The 13,218-nt window shown below is 41.2% G+C and overlaps 1 protein-coding gene across 11 annotated transcripts in view; it reads right to left on the reverse strand.

Annotated features, from left to right (window-relative positions):
* magi2a (membrane associated guanylate kinase, WW and PDZ domain containing 2a) overlaps positions 1 to 13,218 on the reverse strand; it is a 257,866-nt gene that overhangs the window by 84,699 nt on the left and 159,949 nt on the right. For all 11 annotated transcript variants that reach the window (XM_084909999.1, XM_084909992.1, XM_084909991.1 and 8 more), the window contains exon 3: positions 4,000 to 4,119. In XM_084909999.1, the coding sequence (XP_084766125.1) occupies positions 4,000 to 4,119 (120 nt within the window). The remainder of the gene's footprint in view (positions 1 to 3,999; positions 4,120 to 13,218) is intronic.

The following is a 13,218-nucleotide window of genomic DNA, read 5'->3' on the forward strand; positions in this document are numbered from 1 at the left end:
ATCCTCTCCCTCTTTACTGGGAAGAACCTCAGTTCTCCAGAAGGAAACATGTTGGACCCCCCCCCCCCTTTTTTTTTTAAGTGTCTTAAAAGTAAATATATCTGCTTCTGTTAATCCCAGGAGATGACATGAGATTCCGGGCGCGGAATAAAGAAAGTAAGGATGAGAGAAGCGAGAGTGGGTTAGGATGTTAGCCTTGTAATGTCAGATGAGTTCTGCACTTGAGATGTTGTTCCAGCTAATTCACCATCATCTGCACAAAGACGTGCACACTTGCAAAGTAATCTTGACCTGCACACATCTAATTGCGAGCTAATCGCAACCATTTAAAGAACAGCATATTTATTATTGCGAAGTTCTTTCATTACCTCCTCTGCATATAAATCACTTACTAGCCCAGTGCCTGGATTTCCGTGGAATATAACTATGGGTTTCTGCATGACTTGGACTGAATAATAACCATCTCTCTCGCTCTCTTAGTTTCGGGCTCTGCTCAGAACCAACTCCCTACCTCTGGGAACTGCAGCTTTTCATTTGGCTGTGATGCAACAGCTCCTTCCACAGTCGTCTAAGTTGATTTTACATTTTACTGTCATTCAGTTTAAGTACTGGCAGCAGTCCAGTACCGTTGACAGTCTCCATCAGTCAATGTGAAAACCTCATAACCTCATGTTTATGGATTTATATATTTTTTTATTTTAATGAGTGCTGTTGAGATTTGATTTGATAAATCATTTTCTTCCAAAAAGCTGGAAAATGCTATAAAATGCTCACACAAAGGGTAACTGGAAGAGCCAATACCTCAAAACCTAAGGGAAAAAAAGTGTGCTGGCATTTTTAGATGTGAAGTGACCAATAAAACCACAAAGTTACAGTCTTTCCTTAAGCCATTGCGTGTCTCAAGCTTCTAAAAGCATTTTCACGCAGAGTGAAAAAACTGCAAGTTTTATGTGACTGACCGGACTTTTTCTTTTCGAGTTTTTCGCACAACAAACAGATGAGAGTAGGAGTGAGACATTGGATTATATTCATCCAAAGTCTGAGAGATTCGTCTGTCACTTAAAAGATCAGACACTACTTTCCTTGGAGGCTTCCTTTTAAATCGGTGACCTCATCCACTCAAGTATGCCTGCTAGAGCACATGAAGGCTCTGCTTATGCGCAATTAACTAGGCTCAAGCATCTGAGACAAACTTTTACACATATATCAAGGGAAACATGAAGAAGCACCTATTGAAACATCATGTTCACATTGTGAAAAACCTAAAGGCTACAATAAGAAATAGAAGCGAGCAGCTCTAAAGAGATTACGGAGACTGGTGGGATTAGAACCTCTGAACCAAAGACACGATTCCCGGAGCCTTAATGAGCTGAAGCTGAGGAAAAAGTATACTCCGCGTGTGAACTTAAATAACCCGAAGCATCACAGGAACCTGGACTTTGAAGTTTGAGTAAGTGGTGGAAATGCTGTCACATCTAAAAGCCACGGTGATTTAAGTCTACAGTGTTACTGAAAGTAACTTCTTTTCTTAAAAAAACAGAAATAAATCATGAAATAGAATCATGAAATAAAAGCAGAGACGGTATAAATAGATGGACGCAGCGATCGGAGTGGGTAGTGTCCAGTTATGAAGCTTCACACTGAAGGTTTTCCCTTATGTAAACCTGCCATGCAAGGGGTGGATCTGACACAGAACCAGGGTACTGTACGCTCATTGGCAATAATCCTCCTTTCTGACTCTAACAATAACCATAATTTACAAAATGAACTTCATATTTTATTGAATATGAGTTGGAACTAGTGATTTAGCCAACAAAGTCCTCAGAACACAGAGCACAGCAAGGCAGCTGAGAGTAATTTTCCTATAGACTTCTATACAACTGGACAGCTTTGTGCAACCAGGGGAGCCAGCCCCCTGGTGGCCATTAAAAATAATGCAGCATTTAGGTACTGAAAGCCATGTCTATCTTGTATCCATACTGTTACGGATTTTTTTCTTAGCAAAAAAAAGAGAAAAGAAAAAACGACGGATAACAGTTTATTCGGAGACCTCATCTCCACCACGGCATCTCTGTTCCTTCAGCAGACTACACCAAACTCTCTACAACTGACAGAAAGAAAGTAGAGCCTAATCATCAGCCTTGATATACAAGAAGCATTTTCAAGTTCCACCTGTTGTCGATGTGCAGACACATGTGGAAGAAAAGACGTGGGCTATGTAGTCCATGTGAAGTCGATCACCATCGCTCTGGTCTCAGATGGTTCATATCCAGATAAGTGAGGATCTCTCCTGCACCGCTGAACAAAATCATCCGCTAGTACTCCTCCCGCACATCAATCATTTACAAATAACATTTTGCTTTTTCATTGCCTTTTAGTTATTGTCACTGTTTTGGTAAAACTTGTTCAGGCGCACTCCAATGCATTTGTTTTTGCAATTTTTAAAGCTTAAGCTACACTTTTCATGTACCCAACGGATTCTGCAGAGGTAACGCCCCTCCCCGCGGTATCCTCAATGGGGAAGAGTGGTAAATGTAAACATCTCTTTCCATAACAGCCAACCCTAAAGCTATTTCAAATTACAGTCACAAGTTATTGTAACTTTGTCCATTTCATATCGCTCTGTGCAACAATATATGTAGAAATGTTGCAGCTGGTTTTGGTTGGAACTCACTACCTAGTAGTTAATGTTGGCCCTAACTGGCATTCACATGGTGTAACAGATGGCTTTATCTATCTGACGAGCTTCATCATTACAGCAAATATAACCTAAGGTGTACGGTTATTGTAATATTTAGAGCTCACAATCAAAACATGAAAAAACAAAAAGATTATTTTATTATGCTGGAATAATGAAAACGAATGGCAATGGCATATTTTTACGCTATCATTAAATTACCACCCAGACTCCTGTTTTATAAGTTGAAGAACACCAGGGATGTAATTAAAATAACAACTGTGAAAAAGTAAGCGGAAATTAACTGAGGAAGAAAAACTGGAGTTTCTTTCACTTTGTGACTCAGCTGATTAAAGATATTTGCTAAAAAATAGAGCAAAACAGTAAGATGTTTGGACTTTGGATGTTTGGATGTTTGCTTTTCTCCGGGAAATGTTTTCTAGGAATTGAACCTGAGAAATTCCTATTTTTTTTCCTACTAACAAGTCAAACCTCTCTCCTTTTTTACCAGGCAGCTCTTTCCTTTAAAATTCATGCCTTCCTCCTTTCTTCACATCTAATTGGCCATTAAATTATTAAAATGTATAAAAGGCTGTATGATGGCCGAGCGACCGCGCAAGAAGGAACTCTGTCTCCCTCTCCCCATGGAAGGCAGCTCCCATCGCCAAAAGGATCTAACATTGCTTCTGGCAACCAACCATTAAATTGGCCATCTGCAATTTCCTTTTTTTTTTTTTGCTCCATCCTGCAGGGGCGGCAGGCTGACAGAGACTGGAGTCAGGTGGGAGAGAAGAAAGTCGGCTGCTATGTGTTATCTATATAATGGTAGGGGTCTCCTGAGAGTTGGAGGTGGACAGGCAAACTAGGCGCTGGACTTTTTGAGTGGTTTAAAATCTAAGCCTCAGGCCTGTCTGACCACAGGAAAGAGATGGAAGAGAGTATCTGTTTGTCTGGATTAGGAGCCTGAAGAGCCACTGCAGCTCAGGCTCAAGTGAGCCAAGAGAAAGCCAGCATGAAAGTACTGTATGTGTGTGTGTGTGTGTGTGTGTTTCATTGAGAATTTACTTTAGATTGGTTTTAGTGTCCTTCATGTCAGATTTCACTCTCATCTCCATAGAGCCAAAAGATGGATAAATAGAAGCAGACTTGTAAGTGTGGGGGAAGTGTGGACGTGAGGTGATGAGCCCCATTCATTTAAGCTGCTGAAAACTACCCATAGTGCCACACTGAAGCATACATTCCTTAAAAAAATATAGAAATATCACAAAGAAGAATGGCCGCAATCATACGCGTTATTAAGCGTGTCTTAAATAAATCCTTACCTTCATATGTTCCACTCTCTAGCAGAGCTCCACTTTTCTCCAGTTCCATAAACCGGTCAATGGTCACGAAATTATAATCCACCCCCGGGACCTCTCCTTCCTTGGGCTGCCTGGTTGTGCCTGCAGAAGATAAGCAAGAAGAGTTATAGCTATAATGTGAATAACTACTGAATGAGAGGGCGACTTTGATTAAGGGTGAGTCTTTTTCAGTGTTTTCGAGGCGATCAGAACAAGCCAGAGCTTACACAAGCTGACCGCGGCCCGGCTCTATTCATTAAATTCCCTATCTTTACATTCCTTTTTTAGTCCCATCCTTTGTACAGCTGAGCCTGAATATTTAACAGAGAGGAGAAGTGGCAAGGTATGATTTCAGGAGCTAAGTGATGCAATTTGGACACCAAGAGGAGAAATCAAATCAATTTGCATGGAGTTGACAGCATGTCGAGGACTCCCTGACAAGAGCAGCGGTCCTGCCAGCTGACAGGAACACGGGTGCGGTGAAAATATTTCACCCTGTGGTAGCAACATTTTAAGTCAAGTCACGATCATCATTTCTCCTCCAGTTACTAAAACAAAGTGTGTCAAAGTGTTTACAATGTTAAAATGAGGTACAAATGACTTCCTAAATACGTTCTCATAGCTGTGTGCTAATTAGACTAGTTAAAACTGATCCCAGCTGTGATAACACGCAGCACTCTACCCCTGAGGTGCTGAATGGGTTTTCACATCTGAGGGAGCGTTACTCACACTAAAGCAGAGCCTGTAAACCACACTTGTTAAAGCCTGACTATAAAGTATCCAACTGTGTGTTTTAAAGTTAACGGCGGAGCGTTGTGCCACCGATCGCCCCTTGTACGCAGCATGGGGTGATTTGACTTTATGTGAGGCCAGATGACATCGCTCCTGCATTACAAGTTTAAAACAATGCCTGTAAAAGTTTGTGTGCTGTGTAGATGTGGGCCAAGAAAAGCCAAAAGTACGCAGGCTTCAGTTTCCATAAACACAGATTACTGCACTTTTAACTGTATAAACAGAGCTACATCAGTTAAAGAACTAATCTTAAAACTACCAAGTGGGAAAAATGGGTACGCTTAAGAGCCCAAGAGGATGAAATTGTTAGTTTTTCTTGGTTCACTTCATGAATAAGAAGAAAGGGGATAGAATCACCAAGCCTTCATCTTACTGCCCCTAAAGGGTTTACATTAAAGGCTGAAAAACTCCTTGAGGTTCTCGAGGCTGCAAGTCGGCCAACATCAAGATCGGGCAGTTTAGAGACATTTGCATGGTTTGTGTTTTATACTTGAACTTTTCAGCAACAACAATCAGAAAATCTTGCCCTCTTTGGCAACGCGCGTGGAGGTGAGAGAGCAAGAAGAGGGTTTGATCTTCTCTCAAGCCGTCTGATCACTTCAATCACTTCTCATATGTACAAACAAGAGTGAGGCTGAATGCTTTGAAGGAGAGAGTATCCAAAAAAGTGCATACGCTATTCGCATTTGAAATGCAGCCACTTGGATCAGGTATAAACAACTTTGCCATCAGACGTGACTGAGCCTCACATGGGGTGTATGAACTCACTGAGGTCTGCTTCTTTCATGTGTCAGCGTTTAGACAGTGTGATCAACATCATCAGCCCGAGCTTAAACTTCTTAAGATTTTAAAGTTTGGAACTGAAAAAATCTCAATCCAATTAACATTTTTTTAAACCCCCCAATCTTCAGGGCACCCAAGGGTTAAAAGGGGTCACCGCTTTAAATAGTGAAGTTTGCACAAAAGCAAACAGGTAAACAAAAAGCTCACGTTCAGAGTGTTTGAAACACTTTTTTCTGCTCTTGGTTCTTAATAAATTCAGAGAATCAATATCCCTAATATGTTCCTGTCAAAGGAAAGGCTTTGTTGTGCACTGGTCCTATGCAGAGCCTACCCACAGCTTTGCAGACCATTATCCACATGTAGCCATTTACTGTCATCACTGTCAAAATATATGAAACCACCGATCTGCTGCTGGTCCTTCAGCTTCTATCTGAGACTGAAGTTACAGTATTTTTTCGTCAGTTTTCATCGACGACTGTTTTTTTTCCAGGCGATAACTAAATAAAAATGTGTGCATGAGGACAAAAACTATGATGAAATGTGTTGACACTTCCGTCAACAAATAAAAAGTTAAAGAAAATGTTCTGGAGAGATGAGAGAAAGGCGGAACGAGTTTGGAAGTGATCCAATGAGAAGTAATCTTCTGGTGCTGTAAGGTTAGACGGGCACATTTTCTCTGCCACCAGGAAGCAGTACAGTACAACAACTAGCTCCTATGCTTCCTGATGCTCATGAAAACGTGACAAAATGTCAGCGCTTGGGAGGAAGAGAAGATTTGACATATAGACACATTTTGTCTTTGTTGTCAAGGAAACTGAGATGCTTTGTTAAATGTATGGAGCAACTTGCTGGTAAAAAATGACAAAGCAACTTTAGATTTAGTCTGTCATAATCTTATGATATTTAGTTGACTCAAACTAGACTAAAATAATTTAGATGCCTAAATTAGGACTAAAACTAAATCAAAATTTGTTGTCAAAGTCAACACTTCTGTCTACTGTCTGTGTCAGTCACTCTGTTCCCTGTTCAAGCCCACATTACAACTAGTCAGCGTTCAACCTACGTATAGCATCATCCCTGGTAGGCTACATGCTGTCGGGTTTTGGAGGACTGCACACAACCACATCTTCGTAGTTTGCTTACCTACAAATGTCACTTTGTGTAGCCAAAGGGACATGAATGCACCACGGTGAATCAGGCACACAGATCTGGCTTTGGATAAGTGCACAGATGCCCCATCCAACGAGTGTTAAATGCTGCATTTAGGGTGTAAGTTTAGCTCACTCTGTTGAGCAGCCTTATGTTGTTATTGTAGGCAAAGGCACGGGTTCAAATTTATGGTGTGTGTTAGCCCTGCTCTTTTGCCCAGCTTTTTTTATCTTACCTTATCACATTAAGGCCCAAAAATATATTAAAAGAAAGGTGGAATTTAAAATTCTTCCTTAAATCTAGATAACTGCAAACCCTTCTGAAACCTAACGTGCACCTCCCTAGCCTACATCGTCTGTGATTGTCCTGTTTCATATCTTTGTTTTCCTCCGATTGATTTCTGGCTGTTTGTTCTGCCACTGCTTTTTCAATTGGCTCAAAATGAAATGAACTCTCAAAAAGAAAACGTTAGTGTTTTGACAGTGAAACGGTGGAGCAAAGTAGGCACACCACACACAAGTATAAATGCTCTTCATAGAGTCAATGATGAAGTTTGAATAAGCTTAATCTTTTGTTGATGAGTTATAGCCAGTAAGATGTAAGCTAGCTTAACAGGAGAAGAAAAGGAGCTAAAATGTTTTAATGCTGATAAACTGAACGGGAGCTGCAAGGTCTAGTATGAGATAAATCCGAACCATTTTGAACTGTGGATCATGCAGAGCTATGGTAATAGAGTCCAAAAATAAAATATGCAATTGAAAATATATACGCTTTAATCATTTTTTGTGTGTGTTTCTTGTCATTCCCAGTCTCTATGTTGTCAGATTATCTGTCTTTTCAATATTTTGCTCTGAAATAAAGGCAAAAACTATCCCAGAATTTTTACTTAATTTAAAATTTTTGCTGTGAACAACAAAACATCTTCTTTACTTCAAACCAGCTGCATGCTGTTAACCTTCGTGTCAAACCTTTTCATTTCTTCTTGTTAACAGGTTGATTATTGGTGCTTAAATGGAGAGAACAAACCCTGAAAAGAATCAATGATCAGCTGGTGTCCTGGGGACTGCAGCGCCCGACTTTGTTTGCATAAGATTCACTCAGAGGAACCCTTTCATTTCTCGAGCACATGATACTGACATGACTATTTCATGAACTAAAGTGGCACCCTGTATGCACTTTTTCAGATGCTCAAATAGAAATTTACTGTCAAAACTAAAACATCAAGCTGGAACCTGCTGAGAGAGTAAGTCATGTGAGCTGATAAGAGCAAATGAGCAGCAGGGAACACCGTGGTCTACGTAAAAAAGTATTTTTGTGTTTCTGTTTGTGCTGCACCTCCAGAGGAGAAGAGCTTCTTGATTGTGTCTGTCTGCATGGGGGCTTGTGTACCCGTCAGATTAGCCTCCCTCCCAGGCAGAGCTCCTGACTGAGCAGCAGACACACATACACACAAATTTCAAAGAGGACCTTTGATGTTGGGGGGCTATATTTAGCCGAATCTTCTGGTAGGACTTCTCTAGGGTGACAATTTCTAAAAGGAAGCACCCACAATGCCTCTCGATTTTCAGTCCTTTGTATGTGGGTCATGATCCTTTAGTGCTGATCTGTGAAAATAGAAACACCCCGCTCAAGTGCGCAGTATTTCTTTAGGAAGGTAAGTCATGATTATGTATAAAAGCCTTGGACACTTATCAAGATTTACTACTTTGTTCATAATTTAGTTAGTTTACCAGAGTCTGGGGTTAAAAACAATCCCTTTAGGTGTGTTTCAGGAGTGTGTGAAGCTCTCCTTAAAAATAGGCATGCATACAAAACTTTGAGCACAAACATGTTTCATTGATGTTTGAAGTGGGAAAAACTGAATACTACCCTAGCAGCAAAAAAATATTCTACCAGTTTAGAAAAAGAAAGAAAGTAAGACTTCCCTTTTAGCATTTGATTAGCATTTCAAAAATGAACAGGAGGTGCAATTTGACCAAACGAATTGTAGCAGTTTCAGTTTTTGTGTGTGTTTTTAAATCACAGTCATCCTTTTTTGCTACGGTCTTCTTTATTTTGGAATAATGACTGAAGATAGAGAGAAAGAGAAATAGACCTTAGCAGATAACCAGAAGTGATTTTCACACCTTCCAACTTACACTTTGGACTCTGATTGGTTTTCCCACTTGGTCCAGGTGTGATTTAGGGCAGGTGCGAACCCAGTAAATTCACGTGGGTGCAGACAAAAACAACTGCACCGAGACTCTTGAGTTGAAATGTCTAGAACTCATAGACATCACCAAGTGCTGTGTTTATCCTCCCTTCAGATGGTCTGCTAGGGCTTTACTGCAGACACCTTCAGTTTTGGGTTGCTTTTGCTGAATGTTTTGGGTCATTATCCGTTTGCACAGTGATGCACCAACTGACCACTTATGCAGCATTTGGCTGTGTCTGAGCACAGAGTATAGCCTTGAATACTTCAGGATTCATTCAGCTACTTCTATCAGCAGTCGCACCATTAATAAGCACTTGTGACCCAGTTCCATTGGCAGCCATACGTAACATTTCCTCCACCGTGTTTCACAGATGATGTGTGTGCGCTTCAGTTCGTGAGCTGTTTCTCTCCTTCTCCGGTTGATCTTGGATTCATCTGTCAAAATAAAATCCTGGTATAGATCTTTCAGATGTTTCTTGGTAAAGTCTAATCTGACCTTCCTGTTCTTGAGTGTAACCTGCGGTTTACACCTTGTTGTAAACCTTCTGTATTTCCATTGATGAAGGCATCTCTTTAGACTTTGACAATGATACGCCCACCTGCTCAACAGTGTTCCTGGTCTTTCAGGCCTTTTAGTGTTGCTGAGTTGACCAGCACATTTCTTCTTTTTGAGAATAATGTATCAGATTGTTGATTTTGCCCCTCCTAAAGTTTTTTGGTTTCTCTCTACAGCAACACGTCTTTGGACCTCACACTGAGAGTTTCCCTGAGCATCTACATTTCAGTTCAGCTTCAGATCTTCTCTCTGATTACTTGCTCATAAAGTAAAAAAGCAGCAGACCTCACCCAGACAGGAAACTCCTTGTCGGTCAATTGTCCAGTTACTTCCGAGCCTCTAAAAAAAGAGGGCACTAGTGTAGTTCAATGTCTGCAATCAATCACTAATAGTTGTTAATTCAACCTACAAGCTATTATTTTTCTGAAAGCAATTGTGCAAGCCTGAAAAGCTTCAAACTGAAACTAAATCATCCGGCCTGACAATGCATGACACAGTTTGGTGGTACTGTGAAAAAATAAAATACATCTCTAAAGAACATTTAGTTTCTACACATGAGGCATCTACAGCAGACGTGTTGTGCTCTTAAACAGACGTATAAATCCACCTTTACATCTTTAGAGTCTAGGACAGTCTTCAAAGGCAGGGGAAGAGATAGACAATGCCATTGAGTACTTTAGCAAATAACAGCTCATTTCCTTGTTGTTAGCATGTGGGAAAAAAAAATTACTGTTTTCTCCCTGGAGATGCAAAAGAAGAAACATAGAATGGCAGAAAGTTAACAATGAGAACATCGCACTGAGCTGTTTGTATGCTGAGTGAGAGTGAGAAGTGAGTACAGGTGTAAAAAAAGAGGTACGGATGAGAGAGCAGCTTAAGTTGTAGCGTGGGCTGCGGCCCTCGTAGCCTACAGCCATCCTGCTGCTCTCAAGTAAGTTCTCAAGCCAGATACAACTCCACAGCCACGAGTCCAGCCCTCACTTGTGCAGCCAAGCACCATTATCGGATGCCCCTGTCAAAGCTAACACCTGTAGTGGTTTCACACTGGGACTAGTGCTCCTACAGAATACATTAACATAGCTCTGAGCCCATCTGTATGTTAATCAAATACACCAGATGAAATGCATGACCTCTGTGTTCTGCCTCACAGTTGCACATTGAAAATAAAATCACTGTAACCTGCGCACAATTTGAACTTAACTGTAGGCAATACAAAAAAGTGCAACAGGGACCCAGACAGTCTCTGGAAAGCAGAAACATTGGCCTCTATTTTGAAACAACAGATTCATATCCAGAGAATGTCCTGAAGCATGACAGAGAGATGTTGTACTGTGTATTTATGATAGGGAATCAAAGCGTGCGCACGGGCCCTGAGGAAAAGATTATACCATAAGAATTCAAACAAATCATTTCCATACAGTTACACAGTGTGGTCTAAAAGCAAAGAAAAATATGGAAAGTAAAGCATGTTTATCTTTGATGTTTTTGCTTTAAACTGAGCATAATGTCGTCTTACAGAATATTAGGGTAAAAAAAATGCTCATTTTTGCAATTTCAAGGTGATGTACTTTTTCAAAATCTGCCTAAGGGCTTTAATAGGATCAGCTTAATCTTTGGTCAGTAAACCTAAAGAGTTTGATGCTAAAGTGGGGATTTAAAATTTCTGTCATTGGCTGACACATTGTCCAGTTTGTCATAAACGTTATTTATGATTCATCATGCTTGATAAAGGTCCGCCCCTGAACCTTTCTGTATGCCAAATTTCAATAATAGTCACAGCACCACCTAGTGACAACAGGAAATGACCAGAGCCATCTGCTCAGCCTCTTTAGGTTATTTTATTTTGAAAACTGTGACTTTTCATCTATTGTCGTGACCCTGGCAGCATGGCCCATTTTGATATTTTGCCATGAAGCACGAAATTGCTGTAACTCAAAAACGTATTGTCCGACCTGCTCCAAACTGTACGTGTTTAATAATGGCCCCAATCTGAATACAGATGCCCATTAGAGCGTCACCTAGAAATGCCAGATTTATATTTAAACTGCTCCTCCTCCTCAAAAGTGGTGATCCAAAATCTTATAAAATCATGAACCTCAGCAAACTCCATCCATCCATTCATCCATCTTCATCCGTTTTATCCGTGGCCGGGTCGCGGGGGTAGCAGCCTAAGCAGAGAGGCCCAGACCTCCCTCTCCCCAGCCACCTCCTCCAGCTTATCCGTGGGAACACCAAGGCGTTCCCAGGCCAGCTGAGAGATATAATCTCTCCAGCGTGTCCTGGGTCTGCCCCGGGGCCTCCACCCGGTGGGACATGCCCGGAACACCTCACCTAGGAGGCGCCCAGGAGGCATCCTCGTCAGATGCCCAAACCACCTCAGCTGGCTCCTTTCGATGTGGAGCAGCAGCGGCTCTACTCTGAGCCCCTCCCTATCTCTAAGGGAGAGGCCAGCCACCCTTCGGAGGAAGCTCATTTCTGCCGCTTGTATCCGCGATCTCGTTCTTTCGGTCACTACCCACAGCTCGTGGCCATAGGTGAGGGTAGAGACGTAGATCGACCGGTAAATTGAGAGCTTCGCTTTTACACTCAGCTCCCTCTTCACCACGACGGACCGGTGCAGCGTCCGCATTACTGCAGCTGCAGCCCCAATCCGTCTGTCGATCTCCGGCTCCCTTCTCGCGAACAAGACCCCGAGATCCTTGTGTGCCGGGTGGCGGCCAGGAGCGGAGGCCCTGGCGGATTGATCCCCGGCTGCCAAGACTGGCAATAGGGACCTCAGCAAACTCATTAGGCATAAAGAACTGTTTGGATTTTATGGGTTGTGCATATGTGTGTGGTAAAATGGGTGCATAACGCCCATAATGATCTGCTAGATTATGATCTTTTAATTAATTTATTTAGAGATCAAAAATTTGCTTTTGTACAGATATTTTGTTATGTGTCTGTTTGCCATGCCTGACAAAACTAAAGTTTTCTTACATTTATATATTTTTCAATTGCTATTGTGGACGTGCAGGTCCTTTACAATTGCACTGGAGACCAGTAAATTCAATTAAATCTATCATCTTTTCAAGTAGATCCTGATTCATAGCCACTGTGGATTTACGGTGGAACAAGCAAAGTGAAAACAGTTCACAAAGTTCCTCCATTTGTCATTAAGTGGCCAAGCCCTTTGGGGTGCAGGCTCTGGTCATTTAAAACAACCCTGGATAGTGGCGTTAATATCTATAGCACTAATTGGCTATTCGTTAGTTCTCCTGCGGTGCTCACTGGACCGTTCTTCAATTAAAAAACATCTGTTTCCTTCACAGTGTTGGAAAAATCAGTCAGCTTGGTGAAGAAGCCAGGCAAGGTCGAAGGAAAATATCTTACTAAACATACCTTGGCTCTTATTGGCTGCAAATGATTGTTTGGATTGTTTACTATGAGAAAACATTCCTGACAACAAAAAGAAATGAATTTTAGCAATAAAGTTAAAGTGAAACAAGTGAAACAAGTTGTGTTTATTTTATTTGCTTTCTGTGCAGCCCACTGTTTTAACGTTTCTTCTGATAATTGATAATGGCAGTTGTTAACATTCTTAAATGAATATAACAACAATCGCCCCACATGTATTTTATTGTTATTGCAACAGCTTTGGATGGACATAACATAACAGCTTGTTTGTATTGTTACTTTAATGTGCCCATCTCATTCTCTCTGGTTTAAATAAATAAAACATGCACAA

This window comes from Perissodus microlepis, chromosome 17 (genome assembly GCF_051167445.1).
Source record: "Perissodus microlepis isolate ML-2025 ecotype Zambia chromosome 17, ASM5116744v1, whole genome shotgun sequence".
Classification (NCBI taxonomy): domain Eukaryota; kingdom Metazoa; phylum Chordata; class Actinopteri; order Cichliformes; family Cichlidae; genus Perissodus; species Perissodus microlepis.